Source organism: Apteryx rowi, unplaced genomic scaffold (assembly GCF_003343035.1).
Source record: "Apteryx rowi isolate R43461 unplaced genomic scaffold, aptRow1 scaffold_12, whole genome shotgun sequence".
Classification (NCBI taxonomy): Eukaryota; Metazoa; Chordata; class Aves; order Apterygiformes; family Apterygidae; genus Apteryx; species Apteryx rowi.
Window position 1 is genome coordinate 5,567,751 of NW_020447419.1, and position 26,760 is coordinate 5,594,510.

The window sequence follows — 26,760 nt, forward strand, 5'->3', positions numbered from 1 at the left end:
GAAAACAAGACAAAGAGGATCTGCTCTCCGGGTCAGCGATGCAGAGCTAGAAAGCACTATAATTAGAACCAAGAGTGAGACTGAAGGCCCAATTTGTTTGCAGAACTAATTAGCTAATGTTATTAGAAAGCACTATAGAATAAGCAAGAGCAGAATCAGATTCTACAGCTATCTGAGCAAAGGACAGTTTAATAACTGTACTTAGGCACCGTAAAAAAAAAAATCTCTTTATGGATTAGATTTCAGCCTGGGCAACATTCGTGCATCTTGGACTTCGCAAAATGGCTTGGGAAGGAGGGTTTCACCATAGTAAACACAGCTACTTCACAGCAAGATTTATTAATACATCCAAAAGAAAGAAAGAAAATCATTTTGTCACACTATATACAGATAATACATACAGTGTTTTATACACATATTACATCAGTTTTTACACAAGAAAAATATACATAAAAATGTAAACTTTTGTATACAAAAACCCTTAAACAAATTAAACAAGGACCAGATAACAAAAGGAGACCAATCTATCATCATCTCATTGATTTTTTTTTTTTTTAATGGTAATACAGTACATTCATTGAGAAGTATGAGGAACATGTGAGCCAACTTTTCCTATTTAAAGGGAAAGCACAAACGCGCGCTTTCCTACCCATCCCTGGAATGCTGTCCGGAAGCGCTCCTGCCCGAGGCCGTGGGCTGAGCTGCTGTCGCCGCCGCTGCCGCCGGGCCCGCGCACGCCGCGGCCCGTCTTTTCGGGCATCCCCTCGCAGCGCCTCCTCCAAAAGCGGCGCCTCCGCAGAAGCAAACTGCACCGGGCTTTTTGTGCCTGTTAGCTAGTCTTGCAGCTAACAGCGTGAGACAGGATGCGGCAGGGCAAGTTTGCATGTTCCCTTTAAGCAGTCGCCAAGTGGGTTTAGCTTTGCTGTCATAAAGTTGCTTATTTTTCCCAATGTATGGTTTGTTGAACACGTGTGTCAGGGATGAAAGGGAACAAGGAAGGGGTGTAAGAGACTGCTAATCCTTGCTACCATGCAGTTACTTCAAAATCAGTTACGCTTGCAAGCTACAATTCACTGGTTCAAAATACACTGCCTCACCTTTGCTTTCCCACTGCAACTTGTTTACATTTGAAACTCTAGTGGCCAAACTACTGTACGAGGCTCTTTGTTACAAGGCTGTTTCTGATATCAAAGCGTGATCAAGCTACCTTTAAAATGACACCAAACACAAACTTCTCTGAGACAGCCTTAAAAAAGAGTGATCGCTCCCTCTAAGCACTTCAGATTGTCCATTTGCCATCTTCTTTTTAATTAAATCTAGAATAAAGATATTTACTGCTAATTGCACAAAGGATATTGGTTGGGCTTGTGGCATCTGTTTTGCTCCACTTGCAGATAAACGCATTGGTGGGGGACTGAAAAACAAGAACAAGAACAAAACCCCCCAAACACCCAAACCCCAAAACCCCAGGCATCAAATCAGAAGGGAATTACTTAATGTGATGATGGAGAAAAAAGTTGCAGAAACTCTTCGGAAACAAGCAATAGATTCCAGTGAAGGCTTCTCACATTAAGTAAGTTGAAGACTTGTTACAGACAGCTTCATGAAAAAATCCATCCTCTACAAAGTATGTTAAAATGTGAAACAATAATAGTGATGAACTGATATTTTTCCTGAAATGACAGAAGAACATGAAATCTTCTTAGTGAGATCAGTACTGTTAAACGTAGGAGGTGAACAATGGTTTACGAAGGTAAAGTAATGAGGGAAAGCTGTGGAAAAGAAACTATGAATCACTAATTGTAATTGGACAAAAGGGGGGGCTGGGGCAGAACGTGATTACAGTATGGCTCCGAAAATCCTGAAGGAAATACATACTTAGAAACTTATGTTCCCCTTTCTTTCTTAGGGCCATCTAACAGACAGTGGGAGTAAGGGGTTGCCTGCTTGCATTTTGTGACAACCCTTCCAGTAAAAAGTCAAAAGACAATTACAAATGGCTTTAGATAATTAAGAGTCTCCTTTTTAAAATAAAACTTTGATAACACATTTCTCCATTTCTTCTATATAATGCAGTTTCAGTGAAAATATTCCGTAAAGGACAGCAATTTGTGAAATGTAAAAAAACTGCCAACCAAGGTTTGTAACATATACACATGTATATGCAGGACATCTACACTCTATATACATATTTAATATACGTATGCATGAGTATATATCAGGAGAGAGTCAATGGGCACGTTCTCCACATACACAAACTGAAATAGCGTAATATATGTGTGCATATAAATATGTATTATACACACACAGTACACAGACATACCCATACACACGCCCAAACATATGTATTATAGAACTCTTCGTGGACGATTGCATGAAAGCTCAGATGGGACAGTACATCAGTTACCTTTTTCTAATAGAAATGCAAGGAAGACAAAATCCCATGGCTGAATTGTGGCCAAGAAAAATAGTGCCGCATCCATATTCAAAGTGTGGAATGCAATAAGGCTCGATGACAGAATTGGAACAGCATTCTCCATTAAAACTGAAGCATAAGTTAGCAGGAGTTTCAACAGTGCTTAAGTGTGACTGAGCAGGTTTCTGACAGCTGCTTTCTGCTAAAAGGACATGGAAGCCCCATTTAGCCAGGAAACAGGAAAGACTCAAAAACACAACCTACTCGCATAAGCAAAATCGTTCAATACACAGTAAGATGCAAAGTACTAGCATGTTAATGGTCAACTCTGCAGCTCATTTTAAAATCTCCTCAATGGTCAATTCTTATTCACAGTTAATTTTAACATCCGTTTAAGTCTAACACGGAAAGAGCTGTGTTTCTCTTGATGTATTGGATGACACCACCACTACCCAGGGCACAAGCCTGCATTCTGCTCACTGCTTTCATCACGGGAAACATGCATATTCAACTCCCTGTCTCTCCCTGGGGATGAAAACTGAAGATTTTTCCAGTGAGCTTGCTTTTCTCATTTTGGATATTCACCTCTAAAACATGATGCTGAGTTAGCCTTTTAACGTGCTAGGAAGCTTTGCATCACTTTCTAAAAAAAAAAAAAAAAAGTTTGTCTTCATACCAAATTAATCACAGTTGTAGTCAAGCACAATTGAATATCTGGAAAATTCTGAGCAAGTTCAAGCAAGTGCTCAGGGCCCAATTCAGCAGCCACTACAGTCACCAAGAGAATTTTAGTAGTGTATAAGAGCAGCTGGATTGGGCCATTAAAGCTGATTACTGCCAGCAAGATAAACTTTTGAGGCGGTGGGGCAGGAGGAGCTGGAATGGAGGCAATGGAGCAGAGAAGCAGAAGAGGTCGGCATTGCAAGAGGCCTCAATGAGTATTAATATAGAATAAACAGAAGCAAAAACGTACCAAGGAAATTCCACTTTGAGGGCTGAGGTAACAAAAATCAATGGTGACCAAGCTCAGATCAATCATTGATGTCATCCAAATCCCTCAGAAGAATTAAAACAACCTTGTTTGGCACAAGTGCTTACCTGTTACACGTAAGTTATTGTGGATATTCTTTCTCTTTAGCTCACACACTTATTCGTGTTACAGCTAATGTACTTGTGTGTGATAGTATGTATACTCCATCTGTACATCTGTATGCATGTATATATAGATTTAGATTGATTGCATTCATACGTATTTATTGTACATCATGAGGGCAATTCCACATTCAGCAAAGTGCTACCAACATCTCATATACAGATATATCTCTCTGTACAGGTATACACAAAAACGGGTCTATTCTTCCCCATAAAGGCATAAAGAATTACACTGATAACTCCCATTACCACCAAATAACAAGAAGGAAAGGCCTCTGACAACTTCCACCTCCCTGCCCTTTCACTTGTATGTGTATGTGCAAGAGAGGATTTGTGTGGGGGTATGTCTGGGGGATATCAACAGACTGGGAGGGAGAAGGATGTAAAAATAAAAATAAAAAAAAATTAAGATTTGATTTGCAACTGCTTRAAAAAAGCCTTCAAAAAATTAAAATATCTGTGCAATAATGGAAGCTCTGTTTTTCTAAACAGATCTTAAAGTCACCAGGATCATCATGATTAAAAGTGATAATGGTATGAATATATAACATTTACGATTTTATTTTCTCCAGCCTAAATGTYGTAACAGATTAATAATAATAAGAGTAAGGGAATCTGTAAGAATGTTTCCAATTTCTCACAATTTCCAGTGAGAACTCCCATAAAGAGCGAGCTTCCTTCTCTGATCATGAGAAAAATTAAGTGGCCATAATTCAATTCAGAATTTCACAGCACAAGTGAAACTCCCTGGATCAAAAGTATATACTGTTCTGTAATCCCACAAAAGCAATTTCGGGGCAAAATTAATATACACATAAAAACCCTCAGGAAAGAAAAGAATCTACTCCGAAAGCAAGATCCTTTTACAGAATGGAGATCAGTTCATAAACAATGCCCCTTACAACCTAATTTGAAAACACAAATACAACTGATTATCAACATTTTCTAAATCAGACCATAGGAGATTCAGGTATTAATTTGCAGAGATACAGTAATTCCCATGTCTCACCATTCCACCAAATACAGACCTTCCCATTTCAGTGTCTCCTGAGAAACACACTCATTTCTCCCACCTCCCCCAGTCCCCCATTTATTTTATTTTAAAGGCTGTCTTTGGGAGCTTGGTATTTTCATGACATTTTAAACAGGGCTCAATGCAACTCATTTAAAAAAAGAGTAAAATTGACATGATATCAGAGTTAGCCTTATAACAGAAGATTATGTAGTAGAGAGTTTGTGTTATTTATACAACAGTGAGGACATAATAACCCCCTACTAAATAATCACATTTCTACAATACATTCCATCACCTCTCAACTACTTTTCTCTTTACAAAACTATGACCTACATACAATATACACATTCATATCGCACATACATCCCCCCCAATGCATATTTTTTGTGTGTATATATAATACATACATGCACACAAGCAGTCTAATTCTATTTATAAGTCACAGTGGGAATTCCTTTGTGAGGAAAGGAGGGGAAAAATTCCTGAATAAGACACTGTAGATTTCTAATGTTCTGACTTTTCAAATTCCAACTCACAGAGCTAACTGGAAATAAATACATTTAAAAAAGAAAAGGTCTTACAAACTTGGTTCACAACTTCCAGCTACAGTAGTTGGATTTTTAATTTGATCTATTTACCCTGTAACTAAATTTCTAATCATAGGTACAAACCACAGATAAATTATTGCAGAATGTAACACTCAAAATAAAATTAAAAGAGTTATAGGAACAGCAATATAAGGGTTAAAAAGAGTTCTATGCTTTGTTGATACAGGATACCATTTTATTTTAGTTATATATATATATATATCTATATATAGATATAGATATAGATATCTGCAAGGTAGCAAAGAATAGCTGTACACCTTGACACGGCAAAGATCCAGTGTAAAAAGGTGCTTCACTAGTTTGTTTTTCCAAAAAAGCTTGTATATAATTTTATAGCTATTAAAAACACATATGCAACATAATTCATTACACTCAATACAGCTTTAGTATAAAACTTATAATTTATGAGGTGATGTTAATAGCATAAATTAATATACCATTTCTCTTAAAATCTACAATAAGTATTCTGAAAGCTCATTGGGGAAGGGTATCTTTAAATAAAAGTTTAAAGCTGAGCGTGATGAAAAAAGATTCTGTATGTTGAACTTGAGACGAGAGCCCCGAGAAGAGAAAGAGTCCCTAAGCCAGACACTGTGGACTATAAAACTGAACAAAGATTTCTCTTTCTTGTGCTCTCAACTTAGATGACGCTCTACCTTAAATTATTATTTACTTTTAAAACTATTTACTTTTTTTTTTTGTTAACTGCCCTTATTTCCACAAGGAATCCCTGAGACATACCCAAAACTGTACAGTGAAGGTAATCACTGTTCAGAGAAACTGGTTCAACCCCTTCTAGCAGGATGTAGATATTTTGCATGAGAATCCAACTGTCCATCACTTCAGAATGAATCTATTTTCACTGGAACCACCTATGCTGTTTAAGACGCAGGTTAGAGAGTCATTTCAGGGTAAATCAGTCCACTCCAAAGTAGAAGCAAATGGCATAGCAGTTAGCTACATTAGAGCAATCTGCACCAAAGTCAAAGTTTTCCAAAGGAGATCTGAGAACATTACCTACCCAGAGCCAACTTCAGTGGGCACCAGCTTATGAAGACAGAAAGTGGGTAAAATATTAGCACTACTGGACCAAGTTCAGCATGTGTACGCAGCTCATACACGCATAGTCTGTCGCTGTCTCACCGTGCGTGTGTTTGGGGGGCTAGCAAGGGGGGCGAGTAGGAAGAATGCATTTTTCTACATTGAGTATATACAGTTTTAAAGTCAAAAGCCTAGATTTCATCTTGTTCACTTCTCAACTGAATTCTATGAGCGAGGGAAGACTAAACATAACACCAACACTTCAAGGAGCCAGAAAAAGAAAGCCTTCTCCAACTACTGTTGCCGATCTGTAGCCTAGCCCATTTTCTTCCTTCATGTTTCCACCATCTTGCCTTATTCCACAAGAGCCAGAAAATGAGAATGCAAAAGCAGAGTAAAATAGGGGAAAGCAAAGAACCCAGCACCCACGGRACAAGAGAAGGGAAAAGCTCCCCAAACCCAGTCACTACTTTTTGTCTAAATGGCTGAAGACACGAGTGAGAAAATGGTTCCAAGATACATTTGCTATTCTTTTGTCAATTCCTCCTTCTCTCACAAACTCTTCTCCCCCAGCAACAGTGTTTTTGTCTAATTTTAAAAGCCAAATCAACGATTTATCTGATAGAGTTAAGGTCTCTCATGAGCAGACCTCTCTGAAAGTCCAGGTTTGGATTTAGTAAACACAAATGTAGATCTTTCCACCAATCACCCTTACTTTTAGTTGGGCTTCTTCATGCAGGTATTTAAAGAAGAATTTAAGTAAGGGAAATATTTGAAGTTTTCTAGGTGATTTTCTGCTGATGCACTTCTCAAAACAAGAGGAACCTGTGAGAAGGTAAATTCCCACTAAAAACACCTGCAACATTCACTGCTAACATGTACATTCCCATGATCAATGTTGTACCTCAGCAGCTAGTTCACGACATATCAGCATGCTGTGAAACATCATCTTACTCACTGAGCTGAGAAACACTTTGATCTATGGCACTGTTGCTCTAGCATCCAAAATGCATGTTATGAATTGCAGCAATCTCTCCTCCTTTTCGTTTTACAGTCAGATTCACTCAGGACCAAGCCACAGAAGACTTACTGGTTGGCATTACTTACATTGGAGAAGTATCTGAGAATGGGAGAATAAAAAAAGAGTGATGAAGAAATGTAGAGAGGAAGGAAACACAGGAGCTAAGAGGAACAGCCCACAGCACCCCTTTTCAATTGCACACTATTAAATGTCACCCAAGAGACCACAAAGGCCCTGTGAAGAGATCTGATCAGCACATTAGCCCAAACCTACTATTTCAGTTAATATTTCCACCACCACAGGACCTCATAGCAGGCCTGCACAGGAGACTCTTTCACATGAAATGGTAAAAACATAGGAGCGAACAGAAGCATCCCGTAAGGAAAGCTGCCCAGACACCCACAGAAACGCCTCGTGGCAGAGAATCACTGTTTGTCTGCTGAAAACACCTTCTGCCATCGTCCCTGCTTTTTGCAAGTCGTGAAAGATTCAAGGTAGCTGCCTCTTCTAGAAATGTTTCCCTCCCCCCTGCCCAAAAGGCTCATGCTGTTTGAGAAGTCAGCTGTGGATTCGGCTTGCTGCAGCACAAAGGCTGGGTGAAATATTTCTGGAGCTCTCCTGATGCCTCCAGGGAAACGCAACACCCGCGATGCTGCAGTCCCGCAGGAAGGAGTGGGTAATTTCACGAGCAGACTAACAACCCATGTATTAATCACCAGGGCCGACTTTTCAGTGAAGACACCTTCACAGGGTTTATTTTATGCCTTTGAGAGACCCTTCTTTCCCAGCAAGCAGATTCAACCCTAGACTGCATGTGGATGTGGTTACAGCAAAATGAAACTTCAAAACAAATTTTAATACCAGTTTGTGGGTTGCATCCTAGGTCTCCACCTGGGCAGTGCTGCTGAAGCCAACAGCACCAGACTGTACATGGCAGCTCAGAACAGAAATTCCCAGTTTTCCAACACTAGGGTGAAGCTGAGGATGTTATCCAGAGACAGAAACTCATGCAGTTGGTATCAAAGCTGCTACTAAAAGCAAACACCAAAAAAAAAAAAAAAAGTGGGGGGAAGGGAAGAAAAGCAGCTTCCCTTGGCCTCTCTTTGCTATTATGGATGGCTGTTGTCATTTTTTTCTTGCGCTTGTAGTCGTCCCAATGCCACCTTTGATATCTTGCCTAACAGGTTATGAGCTTCTTAGGACTTTCCAATGCTTTTCAAATGAGGACTATGAATGCTCATTTCACTAACTTACTGAACTAAGTGGGAAATCTAGCTGTTGCACAATCTTCCTCCCCAGAGCATTAGGCAGACTATGCTACTTCTCAGCATTATCAGCGTAAATGTTTGACTAACCTTTATGCCCAAACATACAAATAAGCAATGCTATCAATGAGAAGGGAACAAAGCAAAAATATGAATGAACTGGAAGGCAGAAGGGGACAAAATGATGCATCTTTTCCATCTTCTTGCATCATGGACTCATCTTCTTGTACCATAGTGATTACGAGGCCAAAGAGCAAATCAACCTCAAGGTATTTAAGCGCATACAGCTCCCCTCAAAGCTGGCATAATGATGTCTTCCTAAGTCAAGGGACACACCAAGCAAGTCTTACAGAATGTCTTATATACCAGGCTGTCCCTGACCAGCCTCCTCCATACACTGCCAAAGTTCATTTTGCATTAAGTGTCATTCCTGCCTGTACTTACATTTTCATACAAAGACTAATGGAGGTGCTGCTATTATCAAAAATGACATTACTGCTGTTTTATTCTAGGTCTAATGTTTTTCAATTCTTTAAAACTCAAATCTTATATAAAAGAAATTAACTTCTAGGTTAAACTAGCTTTATTCCATTTGTTAACACATAAGGGGCATGACAGATATTGACCATCTCAAATCAATGGACTGAAATTGCTACATTGACTCTTAGGTGAAAGGGTAATTAGAGTGCTAATTACTGTATGAGGGGATAATACACAGAAACCTTTCCACGAGAGCAAGACTTCTATTAGGGAACCCCATAAGTAGCAGCCTCAAGGACGACCTTAAGCAGACCTGCAGTATTTCGCAGAAGAAGAGGTGTGAAACATCGCTGGCTGCATACACCTAACTGGATCCCTCACGTCCAACATTAAGACATTGATTCAGTGAAGTCAATAGGTTGCGTGGGTATAGAAGCCCACCTGAATGACCCACCTTGTTAAATCTAAGATCAAAACCCGTAACTGCTTGGTAGGCTGTTACCATGAAATCAGTGGCAGTGAAAGCACAAGAGATGAACCTGGAAAAGGCGAGAGTGGCAGCCCATTTCAGAACTCTGCATCAGACAGGACAGAGGGACTCCTAGTTCACATGTATACAAATGGAAATTTATTTTTGAAAGTGCAGCTTTATTGCAAACTTAGTTTGCTCATTGAAAAATGTTACGTAGTCACTTTTCAGGGAAAAGTCATCAAGAAATATACAAAATTGAAGTCTAAGTGGGAGGACAAGAGGTGATTTCTTATGCTGCCTTAAAGGAATGCAGGTACAAAATGGCCATTGATTTCAAATGGGAATTATGAACTGCATGTCTTCGATAGTTTTCAAAATCCCCTGACTAAATCAGTGAACAGATTAGGGCTGGGGTCTGTTCCGAGTTACACTGGTATGAATTCACAGCGACCTTAGACCAAAGAGCTTCTCTGTAACTTATACTGATGGGAGCAAGCAGAATTTGGCTCTTGGCTTCTCCCCTCTCTCCCTCCCCGCTCTGTTTGCTAAGAAAGAGAAATGTGATGTGGGGCAAACATACTCTGCACTAGCTGCAACTTCACTAGAGTGTCTGATGAGCGCAAGAACCATTTCAAGACTAAAGTCCTGAAACTGATTTATAGAAATTAATATAATCTAAAATGACATGAATACACAAGCAGATTAAAGAATTAACCATTTGGTAAACTAGTTCTCCACTCTTTTTCAGCCAGTCATCCGAAACACATTGACGAAAGTATATGGACACAACGAAAATCATTTGCAAATCAAACAATTGTCTCCTCAACAAAGCATGGGGAACATAATACAAAAATAAATAAATGCCTTGTCAGATTTGCCTCATTTCACAATACCACTGGGCATTCCTCAAATCAGCAGGACAATCACAAGCAGGATTTCTTAGGCTTCATTTCAACTTTTTACATGATTTAAAAACATTTAAATGTTACAAACATATTTAAATCACCACTTAAGAATATTCGGCTTATATTATTAAGATCTATTTTACCAAGTATGAAATAAGGACTTCATAACAACAGAAGCATGAAAATCATTTTTGTCTCCTTCACCCACATACACTTGCAATTTCAGAAAAGGACATATGCATCATCCATACTCCTTTATATTTAAGGAGGACAAATCTTTCAAGAAAAGGGGATAGTATAATTGCTATGATAGTGACCAGAGGCAAGGTCTATCCCACTTAAATTCTGTTCCTTAGCAAGATGGAAGCAGAGGTTTGGGTCAGAGATTTTGGTGTGGGCCTGACTGCTAACAAAATGAATTTCTATAGCAACTAAACTTAATGCAATGTTCCCTTGCTCAAACAAGTTATTAGGCCTCCCTATTACATGTGCTTGGTATCTCTTCATTTTCTGAATTAGACTAGATTACATGCAGGTAGGACTTTTTACTGTAAGGTAGAATGAAAACTGTCTTCAACAGTAAGAGACTGAAATGTGTTGGTTTTTTCTCCCCCATTCTCTCTCATCTGCATCTTAGAAGCAAACCAAGAAGAGTAGAGACTGGTTATATTCATTAAATAGGAGTACAGTCTGTACTTTTACAGGCAAAATCATAGAGTACAGTAGCTAGTTCGAGCCCTATAAAGTCACAAGCAAATTCCTTTTCTCCCTTCCTGATAAAGAGATGCAAGTAAACACCTCAGGGTTTCTGCTGCTGTTACTGCTTGAATAAAAAAATAAAATTTATAAAAGGTAGTGGATTCCTTTCTTTAACAACTGAAATTACTACCAGAGTCTGAGAACGATCTTTAGCAGGTAGGCAGTAAAAGCAAAATAGTCCTGCAAACAGAAGTAATTCTTATCTCCCTATTTTGCTTCAGTGATTTTTCTTTTGGTTAGCCATGACTACTGACAGGTACCTGCTAGTTCCTTACATACATTCCGCTTCACATACAGAGCATCAAATCCCATAAGTGTCTGAAAAATTCTATGGCTCCCAGAGGGGGAAGAAAAAAAAAAAAAGCTATTCAAGAAAGTCTCAGTAGCTAGACATAATTTGAGAAGAGCATCCATGTTAAACTTACCAAAGGGTCTGACCTAGACTTGTGTGGATGGCAGAGTACCAAGAGAATTCTTCCAGTTTCAGCTGGGAAATACCTGTCAGCCTGTCAGGCAAGGAGTTCTGGACAAAGCCACATTTGAAAAGGCAAATCATCAATGCTACAAGGCCACAGTAATTCAGCAAGGGAGGGAATTTCTGCACAGGAATCTTCACTACACCATGATTTATTTCAGTCCTTCTGTTTTGCTTTCTTTTCTCCCTGGGCTAACTTCACACCAGCCTTCAGATTTCCGGGCAACCAGTCAATTGATCCCCTTGCTGCTCAATGAATTAAAAATCATCATAATCAAAAATAAAAATCAGCATGCAATAAGAACAATGACCAGTTCTAGAAGGGGACGACTCCCACTTCTTCAACAAAATAAGAAAAGGAACTGCTGCTCCCTGCACCCCAAACACACACACACACACACACACACAGAGGAGGTCAAGAGACTATTTTAAGAAACTGTCAAAATTCATCTTTGAACCATGGTCTTGATTTAGGACTTCAATGCACCATTCTCAAATCAATGCGTGCAGCCAAGTTTTCCATGCCAGATGCTACCTTTGGAAAAAAGTAAAAAAATCAAGAGACTTCTGCCCGCTAGAAAACTTCCTACCAGATGCTAATGGGATGGCAAGCACTGATCCGAACCCTAGGAAACAGTAACATGCATCAGTAATCTGAGGTATCTTCCCATTTCTAGGTCTTACTGCTAAGATCAATTACATCCAGTAACTGTGCTGTATCCTTAAGGAATTATTGGGGAACGGTGAACCTGCCTGCAATAAATGAGCACCGGTGCATAACAAGCACATGTGAACGCTACAGCAAGGTTCACAGAGGGCTAACCCTGGTCAGTACTGAAGCAGGGGTTTTCTTCTTAACCCCCTCTTTAAAAAAAAAAAAAAAAAAAAAAAAAAAAAAAAAAAAAGGAGGGGAGGACAGGAAAAAAAAAGAAAAAGGAAAAAAAGTAAAGATAGAAAACACAGGTCCCCCATCTACCTGCACAGAGCCAGGCAGACAAGCTCAGTTGGAGGTGGTGAAGGGCGCGGATGCGTTATTGGTACTGGTAGCGGTGGCACCGGTCACTGCGAAGCCCGTGGGAGGAGCTATGGAGCTGTGGCTGGGCTGCAGGTCCTTGGGGATGCCACTGTGGGAGCTCAGCTGGTGCCCGAAGGCTGCGCTGAACTGAGGGAGCTGTTGTTTGGGGGAGGTGGAGGCCATGAGTTCAGCGGAGGCAGGACCCATGCCACTAAAACTGGTCTGCGGTAACCCCGGAAGCACACTGGAGCTGTTGGGGGTCACAGTGGCGAAGGCAGGCTGTGTGGTCTCTGAGTGCGAGGTGGTAGGTGGTGTGGACAGGGAGGTGGACAGGAGGTGTCCATCTGCACCGAGAAGGTTGCTAAACGGAGAGGGGTCCCCAAGATTGACAGGAAGATTTCCCCAGTGAGTTCTGGGGTTGACCACCCCACTAAGTGGCACATCCAGCTGAGTTGGGAGCAAGTGCTGTGCCATCATGGGCATCTCTGCTGAGAAGGTAGCTGCCAAGTTATCACCAGAAAAGGATGTGGTGTGAGGGGATGTGATATGGTCACTGTAGGGAGACGGCACATGCTCACTATCGTAATGGCTTCCATGGGGTGAGGAGTGTGAATGGTCACTGCTGTATTGCTGTCGTGAGGTGATCAGGTCATCTGCCTTGCTCAGCAGCTGGGCAGGGTGGGGCCTCTGGGAGGCATGGCTGCCATCATGAAGTCCATGAAACTGTCCTGGGAAGGCTCTCTCCCCAAGGCCACTCTGGCTTATCAGAGTGGCAGAAGTAAGGCCGACGTTGGCTGGGGCTGAGAATTGCCCCTGGATCTGCCCTGCCAGGGGCGTAGGTGGGTTGGACAAGGTAGCAGAACGGAGCAAGTTCTCATCCAGCTCCAGACCGGAGAAATTATCATGTACTATACGCCCATTCAACAGCTCCCCCAGATCCGTGTTAACCTCTCGACTCAAGGACTGCATTCCTGGAGCTCCAGCACCTGTAGAGAACACCCCTATCCCTCTATCTGACAGCTCCTGAACTGGCACACCATCGGTCTGTGTAAGTACGCCAATGGTACTCAGGCACTCAAGAGAAGTTACAGCCTGTAGGGCCCGTTCCAGTTCTTCAGCCTCTTCTGTAGTAGGAAGGAGATCTCCATTTTTACCTGCAGAAACAGGGACACCAGCAGTTAGAGCGCTCTTCTAAGGTGAGCCCAGCACTGGAGCTCTGAGAATGCAGAGGTAACAGATAGTTCAGTACAGAGCTGCAGAGTGTGATAAGCTTCTGGACTATCTCATGGTAAAGAGAAAATTTCCTTCTCCAGTATTCACTAGGTGAGCCTGGTAGCAAAAACTAGAAATTAAACCATCCTCTTCAATGGAATTCTCTCTCTCCCCACTCCTCTTCCACATAATACAAGTTGCTTCCCAGACTTAAAGTAAAAATGCTTAAATAAGACTTCCTTCAATGCTGCAATAACCTGAATAGTCTACAAAGCCCCTTCTACTTATCACATTACAATCAGTATAACTTAGGTTAATTTAGAGTCAGACTCAACCTGATGTCATGTCAGATCACAAAAATTACTAAAAAATAAAAATTAAAAAATCACATATCCCAACTCTGGGCTGTTCTAAGTTTTGATATCTGTGATAGGTACTGAACTTTAGAATCCAGAAATTCAGGCATAGTTCTGATCAAAAGCAAGTTTCAAAAATGTATTTAAAGATCTCACTCTCTTTTCCTTTGATAAAATGCCAACATTGACTGTGGTTCCAGCCCCACTCGATGGCAGAAAGATGCCATTACTGAGAGTATGCTTGATTACACTGCAACAGTGACAGGCAGAAAAAAATGTAAAATGAATTATTGAAACGCTAAACCAATTAGGATTTCCAGAGCACTAATTACAAGAGCAAGCAGAGAACTACACACACCAGTCTTCTTGAAGTCTGCTTTTCTTCAGACCTCACAAGCAAACAATAGGGTAAACACATGCTCCCTTGTCTAGAAGTTATTACCTCTGTGGGAAAGCAAGCAACCCCTCAAAATGCATATTTTAGAAATACTCACTTCTTCAGCTCACTGTCTGTGTTCTCTTTAGCATAAAATAAAGTGGTACCTTCAAAGAAATCAAAATCCTGCAAGTCGTCAGGCAGCCGTGGCAGGACATCAGAGAAGTCCTCCTGATTCAATTCCAAGTCATGTGGAATGTCTGTGATTTCATTGGCGATATCATCAGGCAGCTCATCGGCACTCAGCTCTGGTGTGGAGGGGCTCCTGGACAAAAAGTACTGTTAGTCCCAGCATTCAACTTTAATTCCTCCAAATGACAACTATGAATGAACGTCCATCTGCAATGGATGTTTCCCCTCAACACATCTTTTTTTTTTTTTTTTTTACATCATCTAGAAAAGACTGCTTTTAGAAAGTTTAAAATGCTTAAACTTAGTCTATTGATTAAATACACAAGATGGGGCATCAAGAGCAAGACACTATCCATTAAATTAAACCACTGCTCAAACCTAAAACTAAAACTAACCCCTCTAGGGGTTTTTGTTTTTGTTTTAAGCAGTCACATGGAAACACTATTTCCACCCCTGAACTATCTCCTTGTCCAGAGGCTGATCAGCACAGCAACATCACACCTTTCTACAGTACTCCTTCCCAGTATTCAAGCTACTGCTGAGCAGACTGGGGCAGGGCTGCCACTGACCGTATGTGGGACATTTCTACTGGCAGTGAGACACTGGCAGGCATGGTGAGGTTCCCTTGGGGCACTGCAGGAGGAATGGGTTTCTGGGGCCGGCGTGGGCCTCGCCTTCTCTTCTTCTTGTGTTTTTTGGTAAGTGCAGGCGGCTTTGTTTTTTTCCTGGGTTTCCTCTGCTGCTGGTGCTGAACTTTACGGGAGCTGTCCCCTCTCAAGAAATTGTCCTTTGGGAGGTAAAACGAGAGCAGAGGGAATACATTAAGAACAAATAGGACTTTCCTTATTTTTCTTCATAGCCATTCCAGTCTACAAACATCCACACATAATGCAAGAGATACTAACTGCTAACTTTCATCCAAACAAGGATACAAAAACTAAGTTGCTTCCTTCCTTATTTATCCCAATGTCAAAGAACACATAGACCAAATTATGAGGTATAATAAATACGGGGTCCTGCCGTGTCACTTTAAAAATCAGTAAAAACAGTAAACCCTAAATAAGTCAGTGTATAGCTGTAACCTTTGGTAGTATTCCTGTAAGCACTACAAACAGAAGAACCCTGCTGCAAGGTGGCAGTAATGGGAACAGTGAGGAGCAGGTGAAGCCAGCATCCTCGGGTGCCCACTCTCATAAAAGATGGAGAGCACTGAGGAAGTGGAATTAATGCTGTAGGACTATGGACTTGTGAGGGACGCGGTGCACAGCTGAGGCTTCATTACTTCTGAAGAGCAACTCACTAGTCAACTACAAAATGAAGCAAATGGCCATCAATTTTCAGTTGCAATCATACTGGGAGTGGCAAAGGATTTTATGCGCTACAGGAGTAAATCTTTTGAGAGGCACACTGAAGATTGCCTGGGAGAGGGAGGGGGAAAAAGCCCATACAAATTTGGGTTAAAATGTGATGGTTTGTGCTACGCTAGTGAGACGACACCATCCCAGTTTCTATGTACTCTTAATTTGTAGTAGGCCAGTGCTTTTCCTCTGGGATCCACAGACACAGATCCAAAGACAACTCTGATAGTCATCAAAAGGCAAATAAAGTAGCAAAAGCATCATCAATATGCTCGTAATTGCTATCTACACTTCCTCTAGAAAATACTTTGGGTCCCATGAACTAAAAATGTTTGAGAAGCACTGCTCCTAACATACCACACTCATACTGTATTCAGATCCAAGGGCCAGGAGCAAGCCCAGGTAAATTGACCACAGGATCGCTTGCAAAGCTTTTCTATTTCTTGATTCAGGAGAGGAGCCTGATTTCTTCTTCCAGCAAAGCATATTCTCATGTACACTTTATTATATCCCCAAAAGTATATAAGAGATTTTTACAACATACTTTATACTAATTGGGAATGTTTTACCCACTTAAGAAAAATATAAGAAAATGGACTCTTCAGTTTGTAAACTTGCTAGTTAGCAACCAGGAGAGCATAGAAAGATTGAAGTTAAAACTCTTCATCATCCCAATCCATAGAAATAATTACAGTTTTGGCTTTGTACTTACCATTTTTTTGGCATGTTCTTCGCACAGAGGTGTCTGATGTGTGATGTCAAAAACTGGCACAGAGCACTGCTGACCATCTGCAAACTTGGCTGTGCAACTTGAGAAGAGCTGCTGAGAACGGTTCAATAAGATATCTGTGCATTTCTGCATCAGGAATAACACATGAGGCAACGATGGAGAAATGCCCTTTGATTTATCAGCCTGATAAAGATCAGAGCCTTCAACTCTATCTGTCCATAGATGTTACTTTTAATGAGTATCTTAACTTTGTTATTCAAGTTCAAAGCTAGGTAAGGCTCAAACCTGACTTTTAAAGTGAAAAACTGCATTCATGCAGAATCTCTAATGATTTTATTATATATTGAGATGGTTTTATGGAAGCAGCTATTTCACTAATGAGTTCTTAGCAAAAAGAAGCCTTTTCCTGGAGTCTTAATCAATAGATCAATAGTACCAGTTGGAGCAACGTAGTCAACAAGACTATTTCCTTACAGACTAATGACAATCCATACTGAAACATTAAAGAAAGAGTATTTCTTAATTCCCTCATTTAAGGTACATTCTTGGCATTTATCTTTAGAGCACAGACAAAGAAGTTTCAAGATCCTTCCCGCTCCTCTGAAAAAAGATGTGCAATCAGACAGAAAGGTCAAGTAAATCCAAATGTAAGCTTGCTGAGATTTTCTTCAGAAAAATCCCCTGCAGGAGTGAAAATGTTTCTAGATTTAGAGCAAATCAAACAGGTATTTCATTGTGTTTTTTTCAAACAACATTAGAAGCTCCTCTTCTATCCTGAACAGTTCTCAGTCAGACTGATTCTAACCTCAACATCCCTACGTATGTCCAAAAAATGCTAAAAATGCAAAAGAAAGGACAAAGGGAAAATGGAAAATCTGCAGAAGGCAAAGATTTGGATGGATGGGCCAGAACCATCCAAGAGTCTGCTCATGTTAGGAGAGACTATTTTCATTGAGAAGAAAGTACAGAGGGAACAAAGTGGGCAGAAACGTAAAATCACTATCCTTGACTTCTCTGCTGTACATACACTGACAAGCAAGATGGCTTAAATTCAAAAAAAAAAGAATCAGGAGCCAAATGAACTACCAAACAAATCTACACACCGCAGTGTGCGCTCATACAGTAGTTCTGAACTGTTCTGCAGACTACTTCCATGGGGCCTGCAACAAATCAAACAGCCTATTTGTCAGGGAATTCATTACACGGGTCCTTCATCTCCACAGCAAAAACGCAAGGCATCTGCAAACCAAAAAGACTGAAAAGGTGCTGCTCTCTGATAGCAACTGGAATGGACACGCACCAGTCACTTAAAACATCAACAACAAAAGCTCCAACAAAAGGAAACACGCTATCAGCTAAAACAGAAAGTCTGCAAAACTCCTAAGTATTCCGGGCAGGAGGTCAGTCTGTCTACAGTTTTCAGACTCAAATCTTATGTCTAGTGTGCTCCCTCCTTTCTGCAACCTTCATGCATTGACTCTCCGCATCTTTTCAGACTTTTCTTGAAATCCCTGGCACTGGGTATTCTTCCTCATCTAGAAGTTGGATTCAGAGACTCCTTCTCTTTTGCTCCTTCAAACAATGCAGGATATTAGTTTTCCATCTTTCCATCTTTTAGACTGGAAAAGTCTAAGCCATCTTTTTAAACCCTGTAACATCCCTTGTTCCCACAAACTCTTCACAGGTAGCTATTTTATTGGATGCTATCAGGAATTGTTTGAAAGCCATGCGGTTGAAAGCCATGGGGTATGCACCAAGTCATCCATGAAAGAGAGGATCATTTTTGTAGAGGCTTCTAGCACACAAACTACAGCTTATGAAAGCACAACAGTGTGACTATGATAGATACCAGTGACAAACTACTCATCACCACTGCCTACAGCACCCATATCACACAGCAAAATTAAAAGCAAAATAGTTAATGAGATGCTAACAAATAGGTTTTTCTCTGTGATACTGTACTTGTCAACGCAAAAAAACAAACAACCCCCGCCCTAAACCACAAGCATTTCCACTCCTGAATGCAGCTCCCACAGGGAGTTAAGAGGATACGCTGAAAACAATGCCTGGTGAATGGAAGGGCCTTGTTAGTGCACTGTTCACCCTTCGAAGTCCCACTACACGTTGTTGGTTCTGCATCTCTCTGCTTGGCTTGGTTTGTGCTGAAACAAAAGCATAAAAGAGTCTGGAGTCAAAAACCCAGTTCCAGGAGGTATCTAGCACAACTATTCTACTGAATGTGGCATAGTAGGATGAAACACTTTAACACACGTGTGTGTGTCATGATCTAGATGGGTGCACAGAATTAGCACACTCTAAAGAGGGATACAGAATAGATGTCAATGAAAGGTGAAGGTGCGACTGCAGTAACAGGATTATTGTTTATTTCARCATCTAACATAACAGGGCCTTAACTGTAATGAGAGGTGCTGTGTGCTACTAACACATAACTGTTAGGTCACCCTGCAAGAGCCCAGAACAGCAGCAGGTAAGTGTCCTCACAGGTGACCCTTAAAATAAGGTCATCCTTTAGAATATGATGTACTGGGTATGCCTACATGGGCAGTCAAGTGCATTTCCAAGCCTGTTCATAAATCAAGACATGCTGAGCATCCCCAGAGTTTACATGCAAGCACGTGCTCAGACAAACTTAGACTGAGCTCTGGAGTGGCAGAGCCTGAGCGTGCTCAACATGGGTAAAAGCTCTCCTTCACCAACGTGCTACAGCCCAATCCACCAGCAGGTGCCCGGAGCTGAGCGCTTCCTCTGCACAGCCTCAATGCCTTAAGCCTGAGCTGCAAGCAGGCGACCAGCCAGCAGTGTGGATGAGTACTGCAAGCGTTACACAGCTCGCTTGGTGTTAGCCTGCTCTCGAGGCATTTGTCACCTTTGTGTAGACAAAGCTGGCGATCCCAGGGCTGAATTTCACCTCTGTACACATGTTGCTTTCTAGGTTGACAAAAGGCTTTCTGTAGCCTGTTTTCCTTCAGCCATTACTGTCATCAACYGCACTTTGACTGAGCAAAGTTTTAGTTAGTAATATTACCCCGTGAAACACTTCGTAACTCAAAAGACTGCATTTACTTAATTTAACCAGGGTAGTGATGACAGGCATACCTGGCTTTGCCAGTCTATCCAAAACAATTTAATCCTTTTGTGCAATAAAATGGCTTAATAATGAAAAACCCAGCAAGAGTTTGCCAATTCTGGCAAGGTTTTTGCTGTAGTTTCAGTCTGAAGACATTTATGCATCTTCATAAACTAGTAATGTACCTCTTCAATACACATCTGGGCAGCAATTCCAGCATCACACTACCCCCCCACCAAACCCTTCAAATGTCATGAACCAGAGCTCACTGTCCAGCAACAGAAGCATCCCAGAAACAGAATATACTCGCAGCACCCTGTTTCAGCCTGCCTCTTTCACCTTGGCCTTCCCCATCTCCCAAAGTCACATGTCCTGTAAAGCAAAACCAGAACAGCAGAAGGAAGCTGCTGTTGGTACCCCAGACATAATGGCAGGGCCTGGACTTGCTCTGTGTCTTTATAAATATGAATCAGCCAACTCTGAGTATGTCGAGAGCTGGAGGGATGCTGACATTATCTAGAAAGAATTCCCACAGAAGGTAACCTTCAGAGTTGTTAGAAGGTATTTATTTTCTTGCTGAGTTTCATTTAATGTTAGATTGAGTTAAATCTAACAAGAAGTGTGAGCTTAAGTTTGATTTGCTGGGAAGAGAACTAAGAGGAGGTACAGACTTTCTTTTGTTTTCCTTCTTTTTTCAAGTTGTCTGAAAAAAGAAATCTGAATTGCAGTGGTGAACTGCAGACCAGACTGCACACCTTTTAAGGAACAGGACTTCATATGAAGTGCCAGACATTTGGAGCCAGCCACAATACACACATTAATTAACAAAAATTAATTGTAGTGGGCCACAAACTTATCATACGGCATCTAAGAAATCAGGCCCAGGTACTGCTGAACAAGCAATCCCCATTTTGCAACATAAAAAAAGCTGAAAAATGCCTGTCTTCATGGAAAACAGTATACTGTATTTATTGTCCTCTGCTGACAGGCATTTATATGTCGTGGTTGTTCTGCCTGGTGCATGGCTACCAGTTTCAGAGTTCAACATTTCAACTTCAGCTGCTGGATACTCTGCCCAGTATCTTCACCCTGCCCTGAGCTTAGGCAACTGCAGTTGTGTAGAAAGGTCTAACCTGGTATGACCACACGTAGCTCTTCGGAGCTCTTGTATCAGTTGCCCAGCACGTTCCGGCTCTCTGCTGGCCGCCTGCAGCAAGGCTTTCCGGAGTGTGTGCCGGCATTTCTTCTGACGAGATTCTGCCCGCTCCAGGCGGCAGAGGTGCTTGTATTTCTGCTGAAAGTAAGTGCAAAGTCTGGTCACCCTGGAACTCCTGTCGTCTGCATTGTCATCGTCGGACCTGAAGGAGGAAAAACAAAAACAGATGGGCTTTACTTTATTATTTTTTTTAAGGAAGCTAATTTGTCATTTTGATAGAATCGTTAAGTTAGCACCCATCTTCTAGCCCCACACAGATCCAAAGGCTGAAATCAGGCAGGGATGCTTCAGAAATTGTAATAGCAGGAGCCCTTTTGAACTCTTAAGGTAGTTACCCTTCTTAGTACGTCATTATTAGAGATTACATCAATTTATCATTGGGTCTGACACATTTAAATGTCTGGAGCCTGCTGTTCAAAAAAAAAAAAAAATCTATACCGTTAACCTTTATTTACTGTAAATGTCTCAGGAAATGAGGCAAACTCTTAAATCAAAGTGCAATTAATGGAGARGACAAGGGTAGGGGACTATGTAGTGGAAATTTATTGAAGAAAGGTCACACTGGAGAAGATGGTCAAATTGTTACATGTACCAAAACCGTTGACCTTTTCTGATTCCTCTTACTTTGCCAGGCAGTGTTTTCCTTCCTAAACCAAAATACACACTCACACAGCTAGCACCAGCTCTGCACTCTCTCTCTCTCCCTAGATTTATACCAGTGAAATGCCTGCAACTTTAATAGAGTTACTTCAGCTTTCTTGTTAACGGGACCAAAAAGCATCCCTTGACTTTTATCAGGCAAGCATGACCCTACAACTCTTATAATCAAATAAGCCTGGACTGAAATCCCAGTTCCAAGGCAGTCAACAGCAAAACTGGTGTAGGAGGCAACACCGGCAAAGTTCCCATAATTGCACCAACCTGCTCCCAAGAGATAAATTCCCCTTTTTCTTTCTAAAGTACCAGTAATTATTTTGTAAGGAGATTTTTCATATTAAAGACAGTAGCTATTGCTTTCCCCTGGCTGCGGAGCTGACGTTGAGTTACAGCACACAGAGAAGAAATGAACATTTAACTCAGAAGGTGCTGAGGGAAGAATCAGACCAGTGCGAAGCCATAACCAGAGGAAGGACTGATCAGATTCTTTGTTTACTCATGAAAGCCTTTTCCCCATCTTTCTGGTCTTCCTGAATGTCCAGGCACACATCAACTAGACCATCAAAAGCATGTCAACATGTTCAGCTAAGTGAAGTAGAAATCATGAAACAATGAAATATCACTGGGACTTGTTAAAAACACCAGGTCCATCGAGCTACCAAACAGTCCTCTGCAACAAGCACTAGTTTGCAGAAGGATGCTTTTGTTCAAGGAACGGAATGAATTGAATCTAAGCAAAACAGGCTGTTTAGCTTGTCCTTTAGGGTTTTCCTTATGGAACCGAGGAACTTTTTGCTAACTTTCTTATCTGTAAAAGGGAGACAGGGGAGAGGGGAGAAGAACAGTCCGAACAAATGAACCACCAGCCCCCTGCACGGTACAGACTGCAGAGGTTGGCCTGTTGGACTGAATGAAGTTGAAAGAAGAATCCCAACCTGCCCACAGCAGAGCAGACCACAACACCAGCTCGCAGGAGAAGGGATGCAAAACGCTAGCTGTGATACTGACTGAATAAAGCAAGATCCAGGCACGATAGCTGTCCCTGGAAGGCAATACCGACTAAGACCTACTTTCCTTTCTGGAAAATCTTATGCCATTCACACTCAGGCTAAATTTAAGAGACTGTTCCAAAAAGGTATCCATCTCCTCAAAGACTGCCCACAAAAACTCCCCAGGAGCAAACACTGTCTTGGCACAAATGCACATTTTTATAAATTTTTATGGAAAGTCAACCACACTATGCATTTTCTCTGTTAAAAGAGATTATAGATTATTAGAAAGAAGCATAAACTGCACATAATTAACCTCCACAATTAAATGATAAGCAGCAAATGCAACATGTTAAAAGTATTTAACATATTTAATGTTCAAAATATTTTCACCGTGAAGATGAAATGAAAATACATTTCTCAGATCACTTAAGAAAAAATGCCTACTTGAACAAACCACCAGATTAGAAAAACGTAACTGATCTACTTAATATAGATTTTACAGATTTTCATTTTTTTAGTGCATTAATGGAAAAGAGGTGTATGTGCACATATACACACACACACACACACACACATATATATATACATACACACATATATATACATGGATGGGGTCAGCTCTCTTAGGTATTTTGTTACCCAATCTAGGGTGAGTTATTTAAACAAATTTGTAGACTTATTGATTTCATTTTACATACAGTTACAAATTAACTTTAAGACAAGAAAGGAATCCTCCTTAGGAAAAAAAAGTGTTTCTTTGGGGGGGGGGGAGGGAGGAGTGTTTCACCTCCCATTGAAGCAGAAAAAAGTCATAGTATTTTAATACATATTGACTTGAAATTCATGAGATCATTTCAAAAAGCAAGATTAAGACATACATCCATGATATAGAAAGAAATTGTGTCTGCAATGGATAAGGATTTGTTTTGAAGCAAACAGTTTCTAAAGCCTATGCAGAATTTTGTTTTCCATCAGGCCAGCAAGATCATCCAAACATATTTATATGTTCAGAGAGACCTAGCACAATGATATCTTCCTTTATTTTTTTTTTTAAAGGCAAGTACTGAAACTGAAAGACACTTTTTATTGCTGTCCTTTTACAATCAAGTTACAAGTTTAGCCAACTTCTGTTTATTCTCATAAGCTGCATATATCACTTTTGAGGTAAATTTAATGTGTGATACTTCACTATTTGAAAGGTTTCTGAAAATCTATGCAAACCATTTGATGAATAATCTGAAATGCTTCTTCCCAACTGCTCCCTCTAAAATCGTCCCACATAAGCATCGAGGGAATTACTGCCGACTCCTCCAGGAGAAGCCAAAGGCAGCGCAGCAGAAGGAGGCACAGGAGGGCAGCACGAGCAGCCGGCACCACGTGGGCACCTCCGGACAACCGGGAGAACCTGCTCTCTGCTCCAAGACATACCAGAAATTGCTACTTTAAAATGCCTTGGAGCATTGTAAGCAGGGATTTGAAGAGCCTTCCATCTTCCTTTTAGTCCTCCTAGCTATTGGTGGGGAATAGCTGAATTTTTGTTTTTAAATCTGTATTTGGTAACACAGTGTTGACATCAGCTGGTTCAGCTGGACCAGTATGAGAAGGGACTCCCACCCCTGTATTACCATTTTTAACTCACTAATTTAAATGCTCACTTCATCTATATTTCAGTGTAGGAAATGAAAAAGGGCCTTGTTTTAAAGCCACTTTTTTCCCAGTACTTTATACGCTACAAGACCCAGTAACCCAATGACGTGGGGGGAAACCTCCCTCCTCTGCGAGAGGGAACAGGCTCTGCATTCTCCGTGACCCTCCGCTCCCACGAAGAATTCCCCCCATCCACAATAGGTTTCGCTGTCACGCTGCCTGCCCAGAGTAAGTCCCGTGCTAACTCTGCCACTATTATCTGAACTTAAGCATTTGGGCTGCCTTAAAGCCCTGCATCCTGGAATCCTGTGACTGCATAAGAGACCCACTTTTTTAAATTAAAGGAAAGATTCGTGAAAGCAAACATTTAGCCTTTGCTTACACAGATAAATCCTACATTGCAAACTTTACAGAATACAAGGCCAGAACGCAAGAGAACTCAAAATGTATTACTGCTAAGACATTAATTTTAAACCAATCTTGTGACTTTTGAGAGCTTAAGAGCAGCTATGCTATCACACAAGCAGCCCAACAGAAAGTTAAAGGGGACTCCCCCACCATCGCCCAGCCAGAAACGCTGAAAGCTGGCCAGGAACGCAGCAATTCAACTGTTCGCTTTCTTCTGCTCATCTCTTCTGACTGAGGAACGTTCCTCCTGCTGACTTTCACTGAGCCAACTGGGAAAGGAGAAAAGGGAGCCAGCCGGTAGGGAATTGCCGCTTTAACCAAAGGCACCACAAGCCCAAACACGAGCAAGCAGGGAAAAGATGGCTTTAATTTTACTAGTTACTATGAAAAACGGTAAGTAACAATAAGTACATGATTTCTGAATCTCAAGGTTTTGGTAAAAGATTTCCACAGGTTTTCTGGTAGTGTTAACCACCAAAATTCAGAGCAGTAACAAGTCACTGGCCGGCTAAATTAGGAGCCAACAGCTTGACCTGTCAGATTAGTAAGACAGAGTCATTTTAATAAACCAAACTTCCCAAGGAATAGTTTGAACTAACTCATCTTCAGCAACAAACAGACCATATTGCAAAAATGTCAAAGTAAAACATTTCAGTTAATAAAAATCTCTACAGAAGCCTGCAGAGTAGAAATAAAAGTTTTAGAAGGCTGAAATCAAGCAAAATGTGTCAATAGTTATCCATAAGCAAAATGAGGAAAGTTGCTGAAGAGTTAAGACTGGGCAGACTGATTGAAACACAAGATCTGCCAGTACTATAGAAAAATTTATCCATCATGATCAGTGAAGATGGTGTTTAATTGAAGTGCATAAAATGTTAGAATGGAACAGAAAATATCAAGACAAAGTACTATTTTCTCTCAATACATGAAAAGAGAAGGAAGAATTCAAAGAAAGTTAAACAGAAGACAAACACACAGAAATGACCTTTAGAATTTGACAAAGAACTAGGAATCTATGGAGGAACCAGATCAAATGTCAGAGAGAGAAGAGTGTAAGCGAAGTTATTTGATAGACATATCATCCGCTTTGAAAATTATGTGCGATTTTAAAGATGTACTGAAAAATTGTTCACATTTTCCTACCATGCGGAGAGAAAACATCAATTCTCTCTACTCTCCCAAAACATTTTAGTTTAAAAGTTACCTTTTAAGTAAAACCAATGTTCATGAAAGTTCACTACTCTGACTGCTGATTGCCTAAAACCAATGGTCTTTCAGAGCTGACAAAAACAAACGCCCTTCCTTTTTAAAAGGAAAAATAAATGTCTGCGCACTGCTACTAAGCTTTAATTTACTGAAGTCTTCAGTATTTATTATTTTGGTGTCTGTCCTCTTGACAGAGATACAAGTCTGCTGTTCACCTTGCAGACAATGTTTAAAGATGGTAAGAAGTTCTGGCAAGTTTCAGAATTTCAATTTGTTATTCTGTGATATTTAAAGATTATATGAATACGAGAGAGTTGTAGTATCAAAAAGCCTAGTTGCACAGCAAAAGGGAATTCTATCATAGAAACCACAATCAAACCTTACTGAGACCCCAAACTTCCTTTTGTGATAAACATGCCTCAACATCTTTTCTTGTGGTTTAAACTTCAATGTTGTTACAATACTATGTTTTGCACCTTAAAATTTACATTAATAGAGACATATTATCATACCCTGTTGTGAGTTCACAGATTCAAGGCTTATCAGTATATATAAATTTATATATATATGTGTGTGTGTGTGTGTGTGTGTGTGTGTGTGTGTGTGTTTTTATATATATACACACCCTGATATCGGTATCTCTCTGTATGTGTGTGTATACATTTATATATATATAYACACACACACACACACACACA

General features: G+C 40.7%; 1 protein-coding gene across 4 annotated transcripts in view; it reads right to left on the reverse strand.

Annotated features, from left to right (window-relative positions):
* Nucleotides 1–320: 320 nt before the first annotated feature.
* INO80D (INO80 complex subunit D) overlaps nt 321–26,760 on the reverse strand; it is a 46,757-nt gene continuing 20,317 nt past the window's right edge. The window contains exons 7-13 of one of the 4 annotated variants that reach the window (XM_026088665.1): nt 21,070–21,294; nt 18,901–19,010; nt 16,831–16,964; nt 15,330–15,547; nt 14,736–14,893; nt 12,586–13,778; nt 321–1,673 (exon numbers count right to left, since the gene is read on the reverse strand). In XM_026088665.1, coding sequence (XP_025944450.1) covers nt 12,610–13,778; nt 14,736–14,893; nt 15,330–15,547; nt 16,831–16,964; nt 18,901–19,010; nt 21,070–21,294 — 2,014 coding nt within the window. In that variant the 3' untranslated portion in view covers nt 321–1,673; nt 12,586–12,609. Of the gene's footprint in view, nt 2,619–3,061; nt 12,145–12,585; nt 13,779–14,735; nt 14,894–15,329; nt 15,548–16,830; nt 16,965–18,900; nt 19,011–21,069; nt 21,295–26,760 lie in introns of those variants that run through there. The other 3 variants (XM_026088658.1, XM_026088648.1, XM_026088640.1) reach the window with 3 other exon arrangements.